The 25,121-nt window shown below is 47.2% G+C and overlaps 1 protein-coding gene across 1 annotated transcript; it reads right to left on the minus strand.

Annotated features, from left to right (window-relative positions):
• Positions 1–1,063: 1,063 nt before the first annotated feature.
• On the minus strand, positions 1,064–2,390 carry Pou4f3 (POU class 4 homeobox 3). Its single transcript, XM_005380674.2, has 2 exons — positions 2,271–2,390; positions 1,064–1,960 (listed from the first exon to the last, which is right to left on the minus strand). The coding sequence occupies exons 1-2, from the start codon at positions 2,388–2,390 to the stop codon at positions 1,064–1,066; spliced, it is 1,017 nt and encodes a 338-aa protein (XP_005380731.1).
• Between the last annotated feature and the right edge of the window lie 22,731 nt (positions 2,391–25,121).

The raw sequence follows: 25,121 nt of genomic DNA on the forward strand, positions 1-25,121 counted from the left end.
CCAAAACTGTAAGTGAACCTCTACCGAGAGACATTCACATAAAAGGGAAGGAAATAAGTGGCGTTAAATAAACAATAGGCATGAACGGTGCTACAGCAGTAATAAAAGAGCAACTGAGGTTAGATGTGTTGGAAGGACTTGCATATGATTCGGAGAAGTTACAGTCACTTTTGAAGCACTGAGCTGGCAGTCTGGCAAGAACAGCGAGCTGAGGTCGGAGAATCCTCAGTGGGTCGGATCCGGAACGCTACCAACCCCTACCCTCCACCAGGAGGTGATTAACACTAAAAAGCCACCAGGTCAGGAAGAACGGCCAGAGCTGGTGTTGGCTGCTGCTTGCAAGTAGCCTAAGGATCCCAACTTTCTCAGTCGCTGAACGAACCCTTCTTTTCTGGACCCTTACTTACCTGGAACAACTCAGCGCCCCTAACTCTCCGTACACTTTCCCTGAACCTAACCAATGCTATTTATGAGAATTTACGACGAACCAAAGGATAAGATGGATAGAATTTAGGCGAAGGGAGTATAAGGCTATCCTTTGGAAACATACGTGTATTTTATATACTCTAATAAATCTCCAATACATGTTTGTGTTCCACTTAGATATCCTAGACTTTATATTATTATTATTATTATTATTATTATTATTATTAATCACATCCTTTCCGTTCCTTCACCCCTTGCCTAATCGCCCTCGCAGAGCGGCGCTTTGACCCTGGCGGGAGCGGTGGGGTCTCTTCACCATCCTCTGCTCCGCGGCTCCTGCCCTGAGGCGCGCGAGGGCGCGTTTCAGCACCACGGACAGCTCAAAGTCCCTCCACGCCCACCCTTCTTGAATTTTTTTTCCCGAGCGCCAAAACTTTTTTGGTGAGAATAGAAAGGAATAAAAGAGAAGAAGACTGGGGAAACAACTGGGCGGGATAAAAGGGAAAGTCTGTGGCTTCGGGAGAGAGAGCCTGACCTGCTAGGAAACACCTTGGATTTCCCTACAGCCGTCCCTCCCATCGGAAGGGGGCGATGCGCTCTAGCCTCTCCTGGCTCCCGATGCTGCGCCCCGCCGCAGTCAGTGGACAGCCGAGTACTTCATTCGTTTCTGTTTCTGTCTCTGGTTACAGAACCAGACCCTCACCACGTTCTTTTTAAGGTCCAGTTTCTCCGCAATGGCCGCGATCTTCTCGGATGAAGGACGTGGCTGAATGGCGAAATAGGCCTCGAGTGAGCGCTTCTCCGGCGCGGCTATGGACGTGCGTTTGCGCTTACGCTCACTGCCGTTGAAGAGCTCCGGCTTGCTGTTCTTCTCTCGGTATGCGGCCTCTGCCTCCTCCAGCCAGGCCTGCAGCACCGGCTTGAGCGCGATCATGTTGTTGTGCGAAAGGGTGAGGGATTCGAACCTGCAGATGGTGCTCTGGCTGAGCGAGCCCACGCCGGGGATCTTGAGATTGGCTAGAGCCGCGCCCACGTCCGCCTGGGTCACTCCCAGCTTGATGCGCCGTTGCTTGAAGCGCTCAGCAAAGGCCTCTAGCTCGCGGGGGTCTGACTCCACGTCGCTGAGGCACGCGGGCATGGCGCTGTGCGGCGCCACCGCGTGCGGGTGACTCATGCCCATGGCCTGGTGCAGGTGACCCATGGCGCCTAGGTGGTGCGGGTGGATCTGCGCGGGCATCACCGAGTGCTCCGGGGCGCCCAGGCCGCTCACGCTCAGCGTCGGCGAGATGTGCTCCAGCAGGTCGCCTTCGAGGCCCTGGTGAACTGCGTGGTGCGGGTGCGAGGTGAGGGCGGCCGGGTGGGAGATGGGCACGGTGGAAGAAGTGGACGTGCAGGGCACGCTGCTCATGGTATGATAGGTGGCGTCGGGCTTGAACGGATGATTCTTGCCGTGGGAGACGATATCCACCGCCGCCAGAGCTTCGGCGCGTGCCAGCAGGCTCTCATCAAAGCTTCCAAATATATTACCCTGCAGCTGCAAGCGAGAAGGCGCACAGCACGGTCAGTGGGGAATACTGTCAACTCAGGATTAAAACACATTTTCAAGCAACCGAGATGCCTCTCCTCAAAGCCCAGGTCATAAAAATTAATACGGAGGCAGCAGCTCTGCTGGAACAGACGTGTGGATCAGAGACATGAATGAGAGAGAGCGCCGGGAGAGAGCGCGGGGGAGACAAGGAGAGGGGTTCAAACAGCGGCGATTGTTCCGGGCGACATGAAAAAAACATGAAGCTAGTGCCTGTCAAAAATGTGCCTTAGAGCGCTAATTATGCTCCACTACGTACCTGCGGGGCTGGGAGACAGACTCGGCGCATGGCCTCGGAGCCAGAGTGCAGGCTGGAGAATTTGGGTTCTTGCAGCACCGGGTGCATGCCGAAAGGCTGCTTGGCGTTCATGGCCATCATCTTCGCGCGTCTGGCAGGGAGGCAGCGGGGGACATGGAATCAGGCTCGCCTCGCTCGCTCGTCGCGCTCCAAGTGAGCGCCGCTCAGCGCCCGCGCTCCCCTCGCCCTCTCGCCTGCTGCCTCCCCTCTCCCCCACCTGCTTCTTCACTCATCTTACAAGCAGCCTGCCAGAAAGGGCCCGGGCGCGCGCAGGCGTGCACACGCGCCCGGGACTCACAGGGGCGGCCCGGGAGGCGAGGCGAGGCAGCAGCTCGCCGCGCGCCTCTCCACGCCCGCCCGCCGCGGCCGCCCCTCCGCGGCTTTTATACCCGGACCCGGCCGGGCCTCCCCGGTCCGCCCCGCCCCGCTTGGCTCCAGCCTGCCCGACCTTACGGGTTCTTTCTTCTCGTCCTGGTCCTTTTTCTCCCGGCAGTCCCAAACCTCTCTGTCCTGTCCCAACTCGCACTGCCTGAATCGCAGGGCAGACTCGGAGTGGGGAGCAGGAAGTCCGTCCCAATCACCGCCCCCCAACACACACACACACATAACGGCGGCCGGGCTGCCGCCAAACTGCCCACTTCCAGGCGCTCCTGGCCCCCAGCCCGAGCCGTCCAGCAGAGTCCAGCGGCTCAGCGCAAGGACTCCACCGAGAAGCCCGGCGGGGCCCGCGCAACTGCGGCTAGAATAAGCCGCCGGCGACCCCCTGCCCCACCCCGCAGCTCCCCAGGTGCGGGTGGGGCCCGGACCCCGGCTTTCCTGGTCCAGGAGGCCTTCGGCTTCCTCCCCACATTCGCCTTTCTTGCTTTCTTTTGAGAATGACTTCAGGTCCGCTCTCCCTCTCCCCAATCCTCCAGCTAAGGAAGTTTGCTGAGCGTTCCTTAGAATGGTGAGAGTTGGGAAAGAGCCTCGGGCCTCGGCAGTGGGCCAGGGCGCTTCTGCTGGGCTCCCAACGTTTACGGGCCCTATTTCCCACAACAGCTACCCTTTTGTCCAGCTGCTCATTCACGCTAGCAATTTAGGGTTAGCTTATGGGATCCTCACCCCGCCCCATGGAGCAGACACTGTGACGGCACTATACAGGTGAGGAAAGTAATGTCCCAGGGGTTCCGTGATTAGATGGCCAAGATCACTTGCTTCGGGGCAGACCCATCCAATCACTCATCCAGTTATCCGACCCACAAATATTTATGGACAGCCTACTGTGTGCCGGGCTCCACGTCTGACCTCCACGGCTCGACATGCTTAGCCCCTAGTCTTCTCTAAGTTTCAGGGTCCCGGAGTCGGTTCTGCCTCACACCCCCCACCGCCACCACACCCCAGCTTCTCAGCCCCTCTTCCCACTTTTCTCTCCTTTCCCCCAAGCTGGTAAACATAGTGAATAATGGATGTGGAATCCCGGGACTGCGGCAGCAGGGGCGCGCCCCGCCCCACCTTTGGAGGAAAACCCCGTGCGCACCGTTGTGTTCCCCCGCAGCCAGCCCCAGCCGCCGCCGCCGCCTCGCAGGGAGGTCTTCCCGCTTGGGGCACGTCATCCTGACTGCTGGCTCTTGCGTGCCGGAGTGGGTGCCGGCTTCCCTGAATCTTAACACCGAGAGTGGTGGAGGGAATCAACCTTGACCTAAGAGGGAATCCTGCCTAGACCCCGGCTCCTCTCTCTGTTTGCGCTTCCCCACGCAGTCCCTTCTCTTTCCATCCTTGCCAACTTGGTGCCCTGGTTTCTGCCCTCAGAGAGGTAAAAAGGACTCAGCCCAGGCGAAGAAGGCCAAGAGAAATGCTTTTGGCTAAAAAAGTCTCTCTGAGACTAGGTTTCCTCTGTTTTAAGGTGGGAATTTCACTCCTGTCTGTTTTCTTGGGTTCAGGTAGAACAGTATAGAAATTAGTGTTCAGTAAACTTCATCACAACCTGGTGCGCCCCTCACTGAGGCTCAGAAATTCACCTGTCTCTCACTGGCTGTGACCAGGAGACCATCCATCTCAATGCCTGCGTACTGCAGAGTGTCCCCAGCCCTAACATGGCCATAGACTTTATCCCCCACTGATTGCTGCAGGAATACACTGAGATAAGCCCTTGGCACAGTGCCCAGCACAATGAAATCATGAAATAAACGCCAGTTCCTCTCTTCTTTCTCAACTTAAAGAGAAAGCATTTGGTAGTGGGAGTGGCCTGGAGCAACTCCCCGGAAAACAGTTCCTCTGCGTTCTTCCTTTCACTCTTTAGCACCTGCTTTGCCCCCAGAATACCAAAGAGAACCACACTCTCTCCTGGCCTTCCAGGGGTCATGGGTCTAAAACTGACAGAAGGAAAAATTTTAAAAACTGACAGCAGGAAACTGACTGTCAACCCTGCAGTGCAGTGGATGGGGTGCAGAACCATGCACACGGACTCAGGGCAAATGTGGTGAGATTCTTCATTTTAAAGAGAGAAAAAACCAATAAAAATGGTACACAATTTGAAAACAAGATGATAGGAAATTAATGGTTATTATACTGCATATTGTTATCTTCAAAGTAGTTGCTCAGGTTAGCAGGTACAGACATGCAAAACTGATCAAACAATATAAGCACTAACTGTTCCTTTCAATGAACTAATAGAAATTAGTAGTACCATTATCTTAGCTATCTTGTGTGTATAGACATATCTTTTTCCCCCTTCCTTCTTTTCTCTTTTTCCTGATCCCAGTTGTTCTTTCCTTTTGAGCGGTTTCTTTCCCTTTCACAATATCTATTGTACCTTTTGGATCATATGTACTCTTTCAGTTTCTTACACTAGGGAGACAATGCAATGTTTATACACGCAGGTCTGATTTATTACATTCATGAGTATGGTCTCTAGTTGCATCCAGTTACCTATACAAGCCATGAGTTTATCTTTCTTTATAGCTGAATAGTACTCCATTGTATAAAAATACCACATTTGGATTGTTTCCAAGATTTAGTTATTACAAATTGTGCTGCTATAAACATGGGTACACATGTATTGCTGTGTTGATGTTTTCATTTCTTCTGGAAAAATATTCAGAAGGGGAATAGCTGGCTGACATGGGACCTCTAATCTTAGTTTTTTGAGAAATCTCCACACTGATTTCCACAGTGGTTGCACCAGTCTACGCTCCCACCAACAGCCCCTCCAGCATTTGTTACTGATTGATTTCTTGATGACAGCCATTCCTGGCACTTCAGAACTGTGGAGCTCAGTGGGGCTGGGACTTGGGGCTCTGACCTGCCTAGGCCTCAGTTGCTAGGTGCTTCTTGCTTGGACCAAAGAATGGTTAAGTTGAGCAGATCTCAAGTTTCTATCCAGGACCCCCCAGCTCCCCAGAAGCCAAGTGCAGGATTATTTCATCACTCAGTAGTGTTTAGGGCCCCTTGGCCTTGGCTCCTGCTCAGTGCTGGAAGCCACAGAGGAAGTGGAAAGAGCGAATACTGGATCTGTACCTTGCCTGTCCGTGGCACCTTAAGACCCAGTAACTCCATAGTGGCCTGATTGTCTGTGAAGCTGAACCCTCAGAAACTGGGAGAGAAAGAACCACCCATATCCCCCCGCAACACCCCCTTGCCTAAGAGGCCTGGAAGATGCTGACCAGAATCAAGGTTAGATAGCAGTCATAGACACAGTAAAACCCACTAAGCCCCTCCCTTTGTACCTCCCAATCTGGCCTTTATCTCATTGCTTCACCTCTAGCACACCCAAGCATTAGAATCACAAAACAGAAAACATCCCCCATCCCCCATCCCCCCCTTTCCTACAAGCAGTGCAGCCAGCAGGAAGCTGACACCCATTGTTAAGGACCAGCCTTCTTGAGGAGGCCCTGGAGGTAACAGACTGGAGAATAGAGGAAGACACACACCATACAAGTGCAATGGGAAGGAGAGCCTGAAAAGACAGTTGAGAACGTCTGAATTTTCCAGGATTTGTAATCTTTCATTCAATTTAGGTCTGGTAACATAAATTAGCAACTCCAGTTGGGGACATAAAAAAGAGTTTGGGCTATGGTAAACTAAAGACACATGCTTACTCCCAAGGTATTAAATTACAGTTGAATCCCTCTCTCTCTCTCCCTCTTTATCTCTCTTTCTCTCTCTCTCTCTTTCTCTCTCTTTCTCTCTCTCTCTCTTTCTCTCTCTCTCTATTTCTGTCTCTCTCTCTCCTGGGAACAAAACATGGTTCAAGGTCCAAGTAAAGACCAGAGCCACTAAAAACAGGTCATATTCTTTCTACAAGCGTTTCATATTCTTCACTCTACAAGTATTTCAGAATGGTACTAACAGCTGGGTCGTGTAAGCTCTGCAGGTAAGGAGAACAGTGTTTCAGAAACTCAGAGCCTAGTGTAGGAATAGAAGTCAGTGCCCCAGGCACTGTTCCTTCAGCAGTACCAGCTTTGTAGGGGATCAAGAGGATGTTGGTGAAGGGGCCTTCCTCTGGGGGTGAGGGCCTGTCCACTTCAGTCTGAGTAGGCATCACCTGCAGTCTTTTAAAATGCAGCACTCCAGGCGCACAGCTAGAGATTTGACCACACAGTCTCCATAATACAAAGCCATTACTTGAAGGCAGGTGACCTGGGACTCTCAACTTGCAAACTAGCTCAGGACGCTTGTCACAGGACTCATTATTGTCACTCTCATTGTTACTGTAATTATTAGTTTAAACCTCTACCCTAATCCTATAAGTTTCACAGAGACTCACAGGAAAAAAAAAAAAAAACCTTTCCTTTTTTGAGTTGTCCATTTCTTTTGCATCTTCCCCTTTATATCTTCATAAGAATGTGAAATTTTATTATCTCTGCACCTTGGAGACTCTGAAACAGACAAGGATGAATCTTGCCTATCTCCGTGTTTTCAGTGCCTGTGCCTGTGGCCCAGGCCCTATGTAGGAGCTCAGTATTATTTGTGATCATTATGTACCACGAACATACTAATAAAAATAAAAATTGGAAAAAGGATTATTTGTATTTAATGAATGAGTGCATGAATAACATCCTCCACAGGACATGGCTCTGGACTAGGTGCTTTAGATGTATTGCACACTGAATTTCCCCCATTCAGCCTGTGAGGTTGATATTGTTATCTCCATTTTACAGATAAGAAAACTGAGGCATAGAGAGTAAGGTGCTTGAGGCCACAAGGGCCAAGGTGGGGTGGGAATATACTGAATTGGCAGTAGGTGCCCCCCTCCCAAGCCCAGGGACTGAGGGAGTGGGGTGAGCAGGGTTTTATTTCTCTCCCTGGCTTCCGGAGGCTCGGAGGCTGGCCAGGCTCCAGGCTGGCTTCCGGCGGAGGAGCTCCTGGAGAAGCCGGCAGCCACTCCCAGCCACCTCCATCCCTGGCCAAGCCCTAGGGAGGCGAGCTGGAAGGGGGGCAGGGAGGGTGGAAAGAAGATGGCCCGATAGGACGGCCCGCCCGAACCCAAGATGCCATCGCGGAGAGGCAGCTGGCGGGGCTGCCAGGCCAGGTGTTCGCAGCCGCCCGCCTGGCCTTCCTCTCCCTTTCTCCCGTCTCCTTTCACAAACTTCTCACATGTACTGCCGCCTGCGCAGCTGCTGCCGGACTCGCCTGACGGCCGCTGCCCCTTATTGTCTGCGCGAGCTCCGAGGATCCGAGATGCCCAGAGGGACTCGGGAGCCGGAGGCCAAGCATCCGCGAGGGGTCGGCACGCGCCTGCACCTCCTCCCTCTGCACCCACGTGGCCCGAGCCGGCACCCAGGCGGTGGGACTGCAGGCAGGGCCCTGCCTCCTCGCCACGTCAGTTTCTCCGTTTGAAAAATGAGCGGATCGAGGAGGGGGATCCTGGAGAGCGCTTCCCACTCACACTTTCGCAGAACGCGGACTTACTGAGCACCTCTTAGGACAGGAGATAGGGATTTGACAGCCAACCAGACAGACATCCCCTCAACCCTACTAGCCCTCACCCTGACATTTCAGAAGGAGGTAAGGAATTTTGAAGAGATAACTGCCGCAGAGAAAATACACCACAGTGGTGAAATAGAGAATATATGGGCGGAAAAGGACGGGTTGACCTTTGAACCGAGGCCTGAGGGATAAAATGGAAGAGGAAAGAATAGTAAATCAAAAGCCCGTCAGTGGGAGGAAGCAAGCTTGGGGTGTTCAAGGCAAAGCAGGAAGGCCTGGGTGTAAGGAGCCAGGTGGCAAAGTTGAGAGATGCTGGCCAGGACCTGGGCGGGCTCTGTGAACAGGGAAGCCGCAGGCAAGTTTGCACAGGGGAGTGTAGCATCCAAGGTCAGGTCGACTTTCAGAGACTTTCTGGTGACCGTGTGGGAACTGGGCTGAGGAAGTCCAGAGTGAAAGAAAGATGCCCCTAAATTCTCTGGGCTTACTCTACTGCTTCCTGGAAATCAGAGCCAATAGTACGAACCTGAGGTACTGCAGCCCAGAAGACTATTAACTTCCTGCATGCAGGGCTTGGCCTTCTGGTAACCCCACCACCACCTATAGGTCCTGTGTGTCTTCATCTCTGAGCCTAGACAGTCAGCAGCAGTATGGCCAGCTTGGTGCTCTCTGGACTCAGTGATCACAGAGCCCCCTTCCTGGCAGATAAGGACTGGGTTTACCTTCCCCTTCTGCAGTTGAGCTGGTGTCTCAGCGTTCAAAGTCATAAGGCCAGTCCCCTTGTGGCCTAATTAGTTCTCATTTCTTCCATGTCCAAAGAATTAAGCCATTTCTCTTCCCCAGCCAGCTTGGTTGTATAGAGGCAGCAAGCAGTAGTGGACAGCACCCAGGAGGTCTAAATTCAAATATGCATTCATGGCTGGCTGGGCTAGGTCACTCATGGGCTCTGGGACTCAGTTTCCTCATCACTACTAAAGGGTTAGGGAAACGGGCTCTCTAGACCCTTCCAAAGTTCAAAGTGTGGGTCTCCTAAGAAGGATGGAGGTCAGATCCATCACAAACATGGAAATCAAATTGTGCAGCATCCTCTGCACCAGAATGCTACTGCTTCATGTGTTCATCAGATGCTTCCTGAGCACCTACCTCCCTTGAGCCTAGCTAGCCCATGCTCCATGTGGGATACAATGAAGACCAAGATCCCATCATCCCTGCTTCAAGAAATCTAGAGTCTGCTGCTCTCTTCTTCAGCTTTTACATTAAGTCTTTATAAATGGACATTATCCCCTCACCTTTGCTTTATAGAGAAGGGAAAGTGGAACCCAGAGAGACGCGTGAGTGACACTGCTCTTGCTCACAGCACTTTGTCAGGCCATCCTCACTATTTATGAAGCAGGGACTGTTACTACCTTAATTTCTCAAGGACTGAGGATCAGAGAAGTTGAATGTATTCCCCTAGGGCACACAGGAATCAGCAGGGGTAGGAGTGGAACTCAGGTCTATGGATCCTGGATCCAGGATTTTCCCACACAGGAAGTAGGCTCCAGGAAATGGGGGCGAAACTTCCTGTCATTTGTTCAGTTTCCCTTATTCTCTGGACTCAGCAAAGAGAGACCTTCAGCACCCTTCTTAAATGAAAAAGAAGAAAAGAGATGTAAAAAATAAAAAGAACAAGGGAAAATAAGTGAGGGCTCTGCTCTCATCAGGGGGGAAATCGGCGTCTTGTCGCCTAGCTCCATGCCCTGATTTATGATAAAAAATTTAGAGGAAATCATTTATATTTTAAAGGATCTAAATAGCTGCATGAAAGTTTTATCTAAAGTGCCACTGTATTTATAGGCAGTTCTTCCATGCTGGAGGTAATTAATAGATGTATAAATCGCAGGGCTCCCGGCTCTCCTGCCCGCCTGGCTGGATGGTGACGTGAGCCTGGGCCCTGGAGACGGGGGAGGCTGGGACGAGACCCGGGAGGCGGCAGCGCGGATTTCAGCTCACCCCACACGCGCCCCTTCCTTCCTGGACTGAGAAGCCTGGGCTCCTGTAGACTAGCTGATGGAGCCCCGCGGCAGGGGGAGGGGCGCCCAATTTCTAGTCCCTTTCAGGAGTCATCAAAAGAGACTGAGGCCACCCTCCATCTCCTCGCAGCCCCGCGGGCCACCCAAGTGTCCACTCCACTCGTGCTTTCTAACCCCGGGGCTTCCTGTCAAATGCATTCCTGCGCCCCTTCACTCCTCCAGCCCAGTTCTAACCAGGTGCCCAGTTCTCTCCCTGTGCCCCCTTGCTCTGCTCAAGATGCCAGGCGCTTGTTTTGAAAAAGGGAGCCAGTTGCAGGAGGCGGACAGCGCTGGGCTCACTTTAATTAGGGCTGTGAAATATTGATGGCGTTGGCTTCCTCCTTGGCTGCCACACCTTAGGAGAGGGGAGCACAGCCCGGGGAAAAGCAAGTTAAGGAAGACCAGATGGTTTCCCTTCAGACAGCCATTCAGACCGAGAGAAGTGTCACTGCCTGAGATCATCACGGAGCCCTAAATAATTGATTGATCTCCTGAATTTGAAAAGGAAAAATGCATCAAATTGGAAATAACAGTGATGATTCATTCTGATTGAACCTTTGGAAGTGGGAAGCAGGTGTGTTCAGGTAGTAAGTAGATAGGGACTGGAGATTCTGGTGGCCAAAGGGCAGCTGTATTCGCCCTCTTTCTTCCTTGGAGTCCTTCCAGCAGGCCGAGCTGAGCGGCCTTTCTGTAGGATGTAGGGCAGATAGAACCTTCTGCATCTAATCACACTCCTTTCTCCTCCATGGGAGACCAAGAGCAAATCGTCTTTACTGAGGAGAAACCATCAGTTCCCCTTTTAAAGTGCTTTCATTCCCCATCCTCTGGGAATGTGTTACCAAAGAATGGAGTGAACAGAAATATACACTCTGTCTCAAAAAACAAATAAACCAACAAACCCAAAAAAACCATAAAACAAAATAACCTGATGGTAGGACTCAAGAACTTTTACATGCCATTGTTTGGTGTGCTGATAATCATTTAAAAGGAAGGAGAAGTAGAATAAGGAAAAAGAGAAGAAATAGGAGGAGGAGAAAGATGAGGAGAAAAAAGGAAAGAGAAAGAGAGAGAAGTTTACATACTGACTCTGCTCCACCATTAATTTGAGTCTGTGCACTTTTCCCCCTGCACTATGGCCCTTCACACAGCTGAAGGAGTTGCCGGCCTGAGGAATTGAGATATTTTGATCTAGTAGATTCATCCTTGGGAGCTGGAAAAATGCCGCTGGCCATGGTGCAGATGGTGTGGTGGCTACCTCACCCTTTAAGATAAGACCCATACCTTCTCTTGTCTGTCCCTTTGGAGGGGAACCAGAGTAAAAGATTTTGACATGACCGGAACTTGCTGCTGACTGTTTTAGCACATTAGCCCAGAAGGGTTTGGTGTCCACTCGCCAAGAATACAAACCACTATCAGCAAAACGGCCTCCATTCCATCTCTTCCCATGCATATTTATCTAGACTTTATTATATTTCTCAAACAATTTTTAAAAATCTATCAAAAGAAAATGAAGGTTTGGCCCTATCGTTGGACTTAATACACAGATTCTTGTGGAGTATCAGTATGAGAAACCTAGAAACTCTACTATTTTTTCAGACATGTTTTCCTTCTGAGACTGGCACTCAGTCACATATGCCTTGAGCACTTACATCTTACTTCCCAGCAGGAGAAACCTCAGGCACAGGTACTTGCAACTGAGTCTTTTAAAAGTAACTTTTATTTTTAACTGGTAGACAATGAGTGCACATTTTTATGGAGTACTGTGGGACACTGCATTACATACATACAATGAGTTGTGATTAATCAGGGTAATTGGCATAGCCATCACTGAGACACTTATCATTTCTCTGTGTTGGGAACATTCAAAATTGTCTCTGCCATTTTGAAATAGACAGTTATTGTTAACAATAACTACTGAATTTCCCAAAATTCAGACCCAGGTGGAGAATCTGGAAATAGATGCCATTATTCACAGGGGCTGCAAGCCTCCTGCCGTGGTAGGGGCACTCCGTTACATTTCACGTTTATAATCTTTTCCTTCAAGGAGCGCATTACACATACCCAGCCAGTTTCATTGCTGAAGGAAGTGACCATCATTTGCACAGAAGTGGTACGTGGTCCTGACCCAGAGCTCTTGATGGTTCCTGTGAGTGGGCAGTGGCCGTGTGGGAGAGAGGGCCAAAGGATTTCAGCAAGTCAGAGAAGTCTTTGCCAGAGAAGTACAGGAAGAAGGCACCAGGCGTACGGTAATCTGTCAGAGCAGCATTCGGGCTAGTGGAGTAGGGAGCACTGCTCCCCAAGGCAGGAACAGGTTTGCATGTTCACAAGCCAGGAGGAAGGGTGCTGTGACTGGAGCCAGTGGAACAGGGGCAAGAAACAGGGTTTGGAGAGGGGAAGGGAATAAATAGAACCTTTCAAGCCAGGGCAAGCAATATGCTTTATCTCAAGTGCAATGGAAGCTATTAAGCAGGAGAGTGGTAAGCATTTTCATTTAAAAAAAAAGTCTCCCCAAAAGGAACAAAACTGAAGACTAAAAGAAGCAGATGGCAGGGAAGTTTTCCAGACCAAAAAAAAATTGCACTTTTCCTGTCCCCTTGGTCTAAAATATTCCTCCCCCACACGGACACTTGGCTTACTTTCACAGTACCTTCAAGTGTCAGCTCGAATGTCAGCTCAGAGAAGCTTTCCTGCCCACCTTACTTACAGTTGCCACCATCTCTCCTCAGGTACATTTTCTGTGCCCCTACCCTGCTTTATTTTGCTCCGTGGAACTTAGCACCTTACAAACCTTGTACCTATATTTTTCTTACGTATTAGTCTATTGCCTATTTTCCCAGTTGAACGTAAACTCATGAGGACAGAGACTGGGCTTTCATCTCTTCTGTGTATCTTCTGCCACAAGCACTGCTTAGCTCTCAGTGAGGGTCTGCTGGATAAACGAACCATTCTAAGTTGAATTCTGATGGCATCTGATTTTCATGTACGAAGACTGTACTTGCACCAGTGAGGTATATTTTCTTTTTTCCATCTGGCTGGCTCCTTTTCATCATACAATTTTTTTTCTGGGTACTCTATGCGCAGACCTTTTTATTTTCTGTGTTGAGACAGGGTCTTACTAAGTTGAGGTTGTCAAACTTGCAATCCTCCTGCCTCAGCCTCACTCTGTGGTGGGATTATAGGCTTATTACCACACAGGAGGAGCTCAGAATGTGCGCTGAATAAATGAATGAGTCAGGCAAACAGGGTAGGGTGGGCCTGGAGCTGCAGAGAGAGTGATTGGCATTGGCCAGGACACCCAACTCCCAGTCCCCTCCTCCCCGCTAAGACCACATTGCCTTCCCGATGTATGTGGGAAAAGATATCTGCAAAGATAAACAGGAAGAGCTGAAAGTTTTCTAAGCCAAAACTAAAGTAGAAATGCTGAGCTCTTGTGGAGAGAAGGGGAAGCGTGGCCTGGCTTTGGGAGGATCACTGCTTCCTTTGTTTGTACGAGCCTTTGGGTCAAGAAAGCAGATTTCTGACATCATAAAACTGATTAAGACAAAAAGAAAAAAAAAGTTGACACTGGCTATGACATGACTGTTCCACTGTACAATCTGATCGAGGAAATGTATCTAGGATTACCCAGACGGTCAATTATTCATGAGCTAAACATCCAGGCATCAATTACCTGGCTTGATGCTCTTATTCATTAAGGAGATTGAACAGCCCAACTTAACAAAGCTGGAGAAAGTTGCTAAGTAACAGAAGTTACCTGACCAGCCACAACACTGGAGCCTCCACCATATGAGTCTTTTCATGGCAAGAGAGGGCCCAGGGATCACCAGCACAAAAGATCAAGTGGTAAACTGCACCAGGGCTAATTTCAGCTTTAGCCAAGAGAAGGAAGCAGAGGGTGAATGGGCTGGATTTAGAGACAGCAGAAGGAAAATACTAGATATAAGCTAAGTTATCTTTTCTTTTTCCTTTTTTGAAGTGCGGGAGTATAACCCCAGGACCCTGCGCATGCTAGGCAAGTCTTCTACCCCTGAGCTATGTCCTCAGCCCCAACTGAAGTCACTTTTTCCTTAATTATATTGCCATTTATTAGAAGGAATAAGAGTACTCAACAATACATTTTTGTTGAAAGTCCAAAGATGGCTATCTAGCATGCAGCTGAACAGAAGCAGAATACAGATACAATGCGATGTCCCTGTGTGACACACATGTGTGGGTTTTCTCTTTAAGCCCCTGAGAGTGAGGCTCAAAATTATTCTAAGGATAGAGAAATTTATAGAAAGGCTGTAATAGTTTATGTAAAGGATATAGAGTTTTATATACCCAACATAATTAACTTTTTCCTCCTAAAGAAATTGTTATCCTATAGTATATATAAAACTACATATAATCCTCCTTTACTACCACCCTTAGAACTGGATAGCTTTCTCTCTCTTTTGTGTGTGTGTGTGTGTGTGTGTGTGTGTGTGTAAATTTAGCCGAGTTTTATTGAGTGAACAACAACTTGCAAGTCAGGCAGACCTCAGAACCAGAGCAAGCTCAGAGGTCTCTGGTCTGTCTGATAGTTGGGAAGCGTTTATCTGTATTACTTTATCACCAGAAGAAGACTTCAGTGGGTTTAGCTTGGGCATATAGATCTTGAGAAATGGAGTTCATGTTTTGGCTTTTGGGGCCTACAACATTTGGCCCAGGGTCATCCAAAAATCAAGATGCTTATGTCCAGCATGTTGATATCATACACAGTACACAGGCGCAGCTACATAATTTTCAGGGCCCTAAGCATAGTGAAAATATGGATTCTCTTGTCCAAAACGTATTAAGAATGTCCAGATGACAATAGGAGGGGCCCTCTTAAACCCCAACAGAGGTCTAACACCCAAAGCTAGTGTGAGCTGTCAGGCTTTAGAGACACAGGCTTCCAAGAGAAACAGGCTCAGAGCGGGCCCTGGCTCCACCCTTCCTGGCTGTGGGCCTCCATAAGTCTCAGGTTCTTATTTGTAAAATGGAGAGACTCAAGGTTTTGTGCGGGGTTAAGCGAGACTGTGCCTGGTAGGGGTAAGCACTCCCTCAGCGATCATCCTGAATGTTGTGGAGGTGTTAATGACAAGTTAGTGACTGGGGCCGCGCTGCCCCAGGCCTGGTGCTAAGCATCTGCTTGGGGCAAACTTTAATAGAAGCACACAAACTCCAAAGAAAGGCAAACCCCCTTCTTCCTGCACTTGGGTATCACCTGGTCTTGGTGTACCATGGGACTCCTTTCTTCCCTCATTTACTGACACCTGAGAAGGACCTGATTTGGCATGATGTGAATATTTTATATAAGGTAAGGTTGTTGCAAGTTTGATAACTCAGATTCATTCTCAGCCAACATAATTTGGCTCATTTATTCATGAGATGATTTGGTAGTCCTTTACCGAGCACCTACTGGATGCAGAGTAGTGTGCCAGATATTGAGAAAACAAATAAATTATATGTGATTCCAATCTTCAGGGTGGGGAGGTAGGTGGGCATGGGGTCATGCTTTTAGGAAGATACTGCCCCCACCCCTTCATACTGCCTGCCTTAGGCGCATCCTTTTATTGTTTTTCTTGACATTATCTTACTTCAGACTGAAGAATGAATACCTTCCACACTGTTCACTGCAAGATACACAATATTCATGAATGTACTGCTGGTCATTTGAGAACACGTATTTGCATCCTTTAAATCTAGCGCAAATAGCCCCTCAGACAGCATTTCAACTGCCCTTCCGCATGAGCACTGCTCAATGGCCTTCACAGCATTCCATTTATTTCCTTCCTAGATTTTGTTGACTTTTTTGCAAATGACAGGGACTATTACCTTGCTCATCTCTGCAAGTCTAGAGCAAAAAGCAAGGCCTTGCTCTAGTAGGAACACAGTTAAAAACTCTCAATAAATTAATCAACTAAGCACCAAAGAAATTTGACGGCACTGTGAAGTAGAGGACAATTACAAATTCCGCCTGAAATCAGCATAGGTGTGGTCTCATCTAGAGAAAGCGCCCTTCCAGGTGAGCTTCAGGGGTGAGGGAGTTTACAGACAAGCAGGGCAGGTAGGTCCTGCAGAACGAGGGGACAGGATGTGCAGACGAGCAAGAGCCTGCAAGAATTGAGGAACTGCAGGTTCTGTAGCAGGACAGAGCAAAAGGGGCCACATGACAAGAGGGACAAGAACTAGGACCAGAAGTGGGGGCAGGAATCACACCACAAAAGGCCTCATATTTAATTCTAAGGAATTTGGGTTCACTCTAGGTAATAAAGCATAGGCCATTTATCTGCAGTCTGTCTGTCAGGTACGGGCTAGGTGCGGTGGATATAATGGTGAACATGATATGTGTGGTCCATGCCCTCAAGGACCTTACCTTTTGTCAGAAGGGCAGGCATAAAATAAGCACATAATTTTGTAGTATTAAATCATTAAACAAAAATAATTAAAATCACTCTGAATAAACATTGCAGAGAAGAACATGATGTGATGAGATTTCAGAGCAAGGAGATCTAGCCTGACCTGGGGTTATAGAAGCATATCTCCTCCCCCTCATCCATGCCTTTTACCTTCAAACTGGTCCTGGGAAACTCTAGCACTTGATGTTGAAAGCTAAACCACACACACCAAAGGAGGAAAAAACATCTTACCTTTATACTAATGAGTTCAGTAAGTCCACTCCAGAAAGAAATATTTAGTTGAATGTTATTTATATATAAAAAAAAAATTTCTTTTGTCTTTTTAAGACAGGGTCTCACTATGCAGTTCATGCTGGCCTTGAGCTTACTTTGTAGCCCAGGCTGGTCTTGAACTCACAAAAATCCTCCTGCCTCAGCCTCCCAAGTACTGAGATTACAGGCATGCACCATCATGCCCAGCTTATATCAAAATTTTTAACAAATAAAATATCATTATTGCCTGTTGATATTTACATATAATACAGAGACAAGCAGGAAACAATGAATACCAGAACCAGTATTGTGGCTTCTTTTGGAGAAACCTGGAGAAAAGAGTATCACTGGAGTGGTTCCACTGTATTTATGTTTTATTTCTAAGCGAGAGATAGATACATAGGCTTAGTCTCTATATTTATACATACTGAAAGTACTACACTATTTTTAAACATCAACTGAAGTCTACACTGAGTACCTTTTTATTACCCATCCTTATTGTAAAAGAGGTTCTAACACCTGTTCTCCAAGACAGTACAGGAAATAGAAATATACATGGTACTAATTCTTATCATATAACAGGATAAATAAATGTCAAGCTCATAAAAAATTGTATTAGGTCAAAAACTTTCCCCTGCCCTGTGAGTTCTTCCCCAGGCTTCTGAATAAAAAACAAAGAAGAAAGAAAATGCTTTTTATTTTGGCCATGGTGAAAGGAACTCCTCTTCTAAACTAAGACCATTTGGTAGCTAATGAACCCCTTAAAAGGTCCCTTTATCTTTATTTGAGAAAGACGCAAATACAACTGAAAGCAATCCAGGGAAGGCAGAAACATCTGGAACCTCAAATTCTCAACAGTAACGTCGGGCCAGAGATATAGCTCAGGGGCACAGCGCCTGCCTGGCAAGCCTGAGGTTGTGAGTTTGATTCCCAGTACAAAAAAAAAAAAAAAAAAAAAACAGCAATGTCAAAGTCTAGGTGTCAGTAGGACAGCTCTCCAATAGATGGGGAAGTGCATGGAAGTGTGTCTGGTCCTCTGTCCTGTCTTACGTGGCGTTCACTGGCGCTCTCCAGTTGGACTCCTGGCTTTGCAGGATTGGACCCTGGCATAGAAGAGGAACAATGGACTTTATTATTTGGGAACATTCTCATGAGTCCATGGTAGGTGTCTGTGGCAGTCCTTAAAATAGCCAGGGAGGAGTAAGTGTACTGGGAGCCAGTTATTGATCACTCAGCAGAGTGCTAGCAGCTGTCATCAGGCCAGAGTAATAGAGAGACATGGACCTCCTCCCCTGGCAGAGCAACTTCCCCAAATCCTTACTGCAGGCTCAGAACTAAAAGCCCTAACTAATTTGCTACCTCAGCAGCACAGCATCTAATTATATCCTCTGATAAACAGAGATAAATTATGTTTGGAAGGTGGACAGTGCTTTCTAGATTGACAGCCCAATCCTAGGAGACAGAAAGGCGTCAAGCCGTCATCTGAAGTGAAAGCCCATAAAACCATCAGCAGAGGAGGCTCTGTGCCACTGTGGACCTGTTTCTATGGGTTTATTCAATCACCAACTCCATCCATCCATCCATCCATCCATCCATTCACCCATCCATCTACCCATCCATTAAAATACAGTTCAGTGTCTGCCTGTATCAGCTTCCATGCTAGGCTGTGGGATATGAAGATGAGCAGGAGTCTTCCCTGGAGGAGTACACAATCAATGTTGACCACATGCCCTACCAGAAATAGGAACAGGTATCGTGTTTCTCAGGAACAGATTCTTCATCCAGCTTTCATATGCCAACTTAACCAGATGATGAGCTCGGTGATGAAGCCTAGATAGCCTTGTCCAGAAACGGCCAATTTATAACTTCTGTGCCACATGTATTCAACTGGTGATGGCTGTCTGGAGCATTACAATAAGAATAGTCCTGCCAGGCATGGTGGTGCATACTTGTAATCCCAGTACTTGGGAGGCTGAGGCAGGAGAATTGCTGAGAGTTCAAGGCCAGTCTGGGCTACATAGTGAGTTTAAGGCCAGCCCGAACTGCATAGTGAAATCCTGTCTCAAAAAGTTAAAAAAAAAAAAAAAAATCCTGAGAAGGAGTTAAACTGATAGAAAAGAATGCTGCGGTAGATTAGTGATGTCTGCCACAGGTGAAGAATAAGAGAGTGGCTGTGCATATTTGCTTTCTCTGCTATAGCAAAAAGACAATAGACGCGTATATGATTGCACATTCTGATTTTATGTCTACCAATATCCACTACAGTCCATTAGGCAAGTTCATTGCTCTCTCTCCCTCCATTTCCGGATCTATAGAACAAGGTTGATAATATATGCTCTGTTTCATCTCCCTCCCAAGTTTGCTAGTATTAAAAGAGAGAAAATAAAGTATGTGAAAGTATTTACAAACTATAAATCATCGTGTACAAATCAGAGACTCATTGTATTGTAGGGTAATATCTTCAAGAATTAGGTTTTACTCTGAGGGGGATCAATCCATCTATTTTTCCTTATTAAAGACTTTATTTTGCTTTTCTGTTTTGTCCTTATTAATGAAAACACCTGCATAAGGTAGGCTTTTTTATGTCAATGGACATTTAAAAATAGAAGAAATCATAAGATTTTGTGTTTTTTTAGTGAGAAACCTCTCTTACTTATTTTTAAAAATTTGTATTAGTACATGTTTGCAGTACATAGTAACGATCACATTCATAGTGGGGCATCGGTACGCATCTATAACACATCTTCATGCTTTTTGCTCTCCCTTCCTGTGCCCTCCCTTCCCTCTCCCTCCACCCCTTCATCCCTTCCCAAGGGATCCATGCATTTTCCTTAAAAGTGAGGGGAACGTAGTTCTCAGGAGAACCCAGTTCTATGATTAAGTGTACTCCTGGGACCTGGTCGCATCCTAGCGGCAGGACCAGATCCCCCACATCATAACTCTCTTCTCTCTAGCATGATGATGATATGAGGATGAAGACGAAGACAGTTATTGACACTGTCAGACATTGTGCCAAAGACTTTATTGAGATTTCTTCATTTATTCCCATCAACGGGTGTGCAGCTGTGCAGATCCATCATTATTCTCATTGTAGAGATAAACTGAGTCAAGTCTTAAGAGGCTAAGCAATACCCAAGGCCACGGAGCTAGTGAGGACAGCCTGAGGGTGAGGGTGAGGACTGAAGTCTCACACCTGACTCTACTGCCCTCATCTTAGAAGTCCGGACGTGGGATGATTAAGCCACCCACACAAACAATTCATACCCAGAAGCTGAACTTGACAGCCTCGATGGACTCTACAGCTCAGAATTCTGTACGTCAAGCCCCACAAAGACAGGTGTGGAAGATCATTGTTCTAAGCAGAAAGATTATTTTTTAGGAACAGCAACTTGATGGAACCAGAGTGAACACAATTAACCCTGGAGTGTTGTAGTTCTATTATTCATGATTTTCTTTAAAAAGGCATATTTTGGATGACGAAGTTCTAGCAATGTAGCAAAAACTAGCGTTTTCTCCCATTTCACTCTCATCACCTGTTTCTGTTCCCAGAACTCGTAAAATTTCCATTTTCTAATATCACATTTTACAAAGCCCTTGTCCATAATGTAGACCACATCCTTTTAGCATTTACATCCTAGCAGGTAAATAACATTAATTTTACGAAGTTCCCATCACACACTTCTTAAGAACTAGCTAACGTCTATATATAGTGCAAAATGCTTGGGCCTGTCTGGACCACCAGAAGGAACTATTCTGTCATAGAAATGGTGAAATTTGTTGAACAGACAGCCCCACTACATCCCCCGGCTTCAAAATGTTGTGTTGCTGTTTCCCATCTTGAATTGTCCATTGTGCCCACAACGTGCTTGCTGGGACTTGTAGATGGACAGGCAGCTGGATGGAGCTCAGTTGTTTGGTCCCAAATTCAGCTCAAGCTCTGGGCTAAGAAGTTCTGCCTTTGTTCAGGACAGTAACAGAGGGTAATCTGTCTTCAGCCATGGTGTAGTATTTAGTATCTAGTTGTAGGGCTGTTTGAAAGGAAAACAATGCATGTCTGCAAAGTGCTTGGAGTCTGAGACATTGAGGCATCAACCAGTGGCAGTCAATGCCCCTGTGTTGGCGACAGGGGTCATCTCAAACATCTTGCCACAACAATGCACAGACCTCCCCCCCAGCCTTTTAGTGACTGCATGGTATTCCACGGAAAGTGTATTTCATGAGTCATTTATTCATCTTGGTATCGCACAAGTAATAACACTTTAAAACTGGTTCTTTCAGCCATTTGTTCTTGCTACCAAAACTATAATCAGATATTGAAAGTCCTCATTAACACACCCATTTGTAGGCATGAGTGGAGTTCCATTTTGTAGACTTTTTTTTTCAAATTGGACATTAAGCCCAGGGCCTTTGCACTGAGCTAGTTCCCTACTTTTTTAAAATTTTGAGACAGGGTCTCACTAAGTTGTGGAGAAGGACATTCTTTGATTAGAAAACACTGAGGACACACAATGATTTATTTATTGTTTGTTAGGGTTTCTAAAGATAAGGCTTCATTATATAGCCCAGCTAGCTCAGTTTGTAAAAAGTTGTATATATGTAACTGTTATATTAATGTAAATGTGAATAGGCTAAGACATGTTAACTTTTCACAAATCTGCCACTAGAGACCACTGGGTTAAGGAAATGTGTATGGTTATCAAGTTGACCACAGGTGGACTGAGGTAGATTGATAACTACTGGTCAGCTTATAACCCCCAGCTGAACTGAGTCAGCATGGTGCTGGGTGTGGGAGGCCCACCTGGGGATTGCTGCCAGCAGCATAAGAGGCAGAACTGGAGAAGGATTATCCTTTAATTACTAAAACGTTTGGTATCCGCCCATTTGCACTAGCTATGCCCTTGGTTCTCGCTCAGTAAAAGGTGACTGAGATTGGGAATCAGGGCTGCAGTCCGAGAGGCTGTAAGCCCCCTGATCCCAGACTTTTGCCTCTCTTGTTTTTCTTCTCTCTCTTACTTTTCTGTTCATCCACAGGCACCTCATTCTCCGGATCTGTCACCCTGGTTAGAACGTCACTAAGTCACTAAGTTGCCCAGGCTGGGCTCAAACTTGCAATTCTCCTGCCTGAGATTTCTTTAGTGCTAGGAATACAGGTGTGCACCGCCATGCTCAGCTATATTTTAGGGTTGTTGAAGAAAGTCTCACCCAGCTCACCTTTAAATAACACTTTTCCTCATCTTGTCACTGGTTAAGCATGGTGACGTCCCTCTAGAGCTGAGAACACTATATCTCTTCATTTATTCTTTGCAATGTTTAGCAGTAATCACTCTGCAGCATCAATATTGTGCTAGTTCACTAATTTACTAATAGCCCGAGTATGAATTTTAGCCACAACCCTTATGTAAACACAGTGTCCTCCGTAACAGTCCATTCTGCCCTGGAATGGAAAGGGCACTGGTTAAGACTCTGCGGTTGTGTGTTAAGATGTGTTATGTGCAGGAACCAACTCCCCATGAGGAATGCAATCATTATGTCCTGTAAGCAGGTACCAGTTAAAGAAAAGAATCTAGAGATAACAGGTGTAGGTATGGGTCAGCCTCATTTGCGAAATCATGAAAGCACTGAAGTCCAATGTCCCTTACACTGGAAACATAAATTTAAAATATCTCATAAATTTTTAAGGGCATAACTTTTTAAGGGCATATGACAATTTCAAATTAATTGCAACATAGCGCTTCTCTCAATATACAGGAGGATTTTAAAGGAAAATGGAATACATTACTAGTCAGCTCTAAAATGATAGGCAAAAGCATTTATTTTTCATGGAAACTTTGAAGACTTCCAAAATCGCTATCATTGGAATGAAAAACTGTGTTTACCTTCCAACATATGAATACATTAGTTTTGCTGTGTATTTCACTGTGCTTCCCTGGTACTTTTGGTGTGACAAAACCTTGTTCTATTTACATAGTTATCCTGAAGCTCCTGAAAGGGAGTGTGTGGCAGAGGGAAAGTTAGTCAGTAACCTAAGCAACATCTTTCAAAGGGCCATCCAACACCTTTGCAGGGGCCATGAGCACAGAGGGGTTGTGCAGGACCCATTCACTGCCACTCTTGTGGGAATCAAAGCAGAACTGCTGTCCACCCCGTGTTTGCCGTTTCCAACTTGAGTCTTATTCATCTTGTGTGATACCAAGACGAATAAATGATGTCATACTCAGTGTGTCTTAACACTGAGTGTGACGTGGCTCCATGACTGAGATGTGAGCAGTATAATGAAATAGGTGCCTCAGCTGTGCTCCTTGGAACAGACTGGGACAGAAGAATTGATACAGTCAATGCACCCAACCTCGGTGTTGTAGTTGGGGGTTTTGCAAGGGGAACAATATAGTACAGGGCACATATTTTATAAGATTATTTATAATAGTCACCCAAAGAATCATATACAAAAGAGTGCAGGAAATCTGTCCACACTAAAGGCCAAAGAATCTTGACTAGCTGAGGGCCTAGATTCCACTGTAATATCCTGCAAGAGTCCAGATAAAGACCTAGAGCTCATAACAATGCCTCCCATGAGTCCAGCTGGAGGCCTAGAGCCCACGACAATGTCTCATGCAGGCCTGTTTCACAGATCTGCGCTGGGAAGACCCAAAGGTCAGTGGTGTAATCTAGAAGGTCTGTGTCAATGGGATGAAGGATCTGTGCCAACAGGCTGAGGGACCTGCACTGGAGCCAGGAAGTGATGCGCAAAGTAAGAACCAGAGCTCCCCTGAAAAGTACCACAGCCATCCTCGGCAACAGTGAGGTCCCTAGCTCCTCCGATAACGAGGAAAGCCGAGTTCCCATCAGGAAAGCCAACGTGACAAGCTTCTCCAGGACACTGAGCAGTGCACCATCTTCCCCTCTGGAGCCAGGAAGCGATGCTCAGAGTGAGGACCAGAGCACCCCCAAGTGAACCGAAGCCATTCCCAGTGACAAGGTCCTGAGCTCCTCTGATGATGAGAACAACCAAGTTCACCAGGAAAGCCAGCATGCAAGCTCCTTCAAAAGAATAGCCCAAGAGAACCAACAACTCCCTAACAGCTTCCCAACAGCTTCTACCAGCTCCCAACAGCCTCTCAACTTCTTCTTCTCCAGTTCTGCCTCTTAAACTGCCAGCAGCAACCCTCAGGTGGGCCTGTCACACCCAGCACCACGCTGGTTCAGTTCAGCGGGGTGCTACAAGATGACCACCAGTTGTCAATCCACCACACTCAGAAAGAACTTCTTGTGAGATACTAACCTCCAAGGAGGCTTTACACTCACAGTTTGGGAAGCCAGAATGTTTGGCTGAAATGCTCTCAGGTCACTGCAGAGTTCATGCCCTGTGCACCTACTCTCAGAGTTAGGCCACGGTCACGATTGGTACTGGAAATCACAGGTATAGGGGAAGCGAGGAAGCCTTCTGCAAGGCCCCAGCCAAGAAGCCTGTGCATTAAGCAATCCCCCATCAGGGTATGTTTGCCAAAATACAAACTGGCAGATGGGTAGCGCAGAGCATCCTCTCCTACACAGAGAACCAGGCAGAGTTCACAAAAGACAGTACGCAGAGGGCACAGGTATCAGCTACACTGGGAGACTGCCTGAGATCAGGGCTGTAATCATTCCAAGTCAGAGGGGCAGAGCCGAAACCTTGACTTTTCTTCTTCCTAGCTGTGTGGCATGGGGCAAATTAACTAGCCACTCTGAGCTTCAGTTTTCTCATCTGTAAGATAGGGGTACATACCTATCTGTAAGATATGTATGTACTTCATAGAATTAGGCATGTGTGCTCATTACAACTGGTGCAGACAAATAGGACAATTTCCACAGGTGAAAGTCGTTCTATTACTAATTGTGTCCCCACCCCACCCCCGACCCGTCACATGTGATTCAACCATAGCAATAACACTAGTGCTGCAAAAAGAAGAAAACTATTTTCTGTAGTACTGGCAATTGAACTCAGGGCCTTGATGCATGCACTTTACCACTGGGCTGCATCCCCAGCTCTGCCTTTTTTTTTTTTAATTTTGAGACAGGGGTTTGCTAAATTCAGGCTGGCCTTGAACTTAAGATCCCCTTGTCTCTGCCTCCCAAGAAGCTGGGATTATAGGTGTGTGCTATTCTGCCCTTTAAAAAAAAAAAAACGGGGCTGGGGATTTAGCTCA

Source organism: Chinchilla lanigera, unplaced genomic scaffold (assembly GCF_000276665.1).
Source record: "Chinchilla lanigera isolate Chin_1 unplaced genomic scaffold, ChiLan1.0 scaffold00014, whole genome shotgun sequence".
In the NCBI taxonomy this organism is placed as follows: domain Eukaryota; kingdom Metazoa; phylum Chordata; class Mammalia; order Rodentia; family Chinchillidae; genus Chinchilla; species Chinchilla lanigera.

Coding starts and splice junctions, on each gene's coding strand:
- Pou4f3 (XM_005380674.2), bottom strand. CDS start 2,390: ATGATGGCCATGAACGCCAAGCAGCCTTTCGGCATGCACCCGGTGCTG. Junction 1,961..2,270: donor TCTGTCTCCCAGCCCCGCAG/GTACGTAGTGGA, acceptor TCTCGCTTGCAG/CTGCAGGGTAATATATTTGG.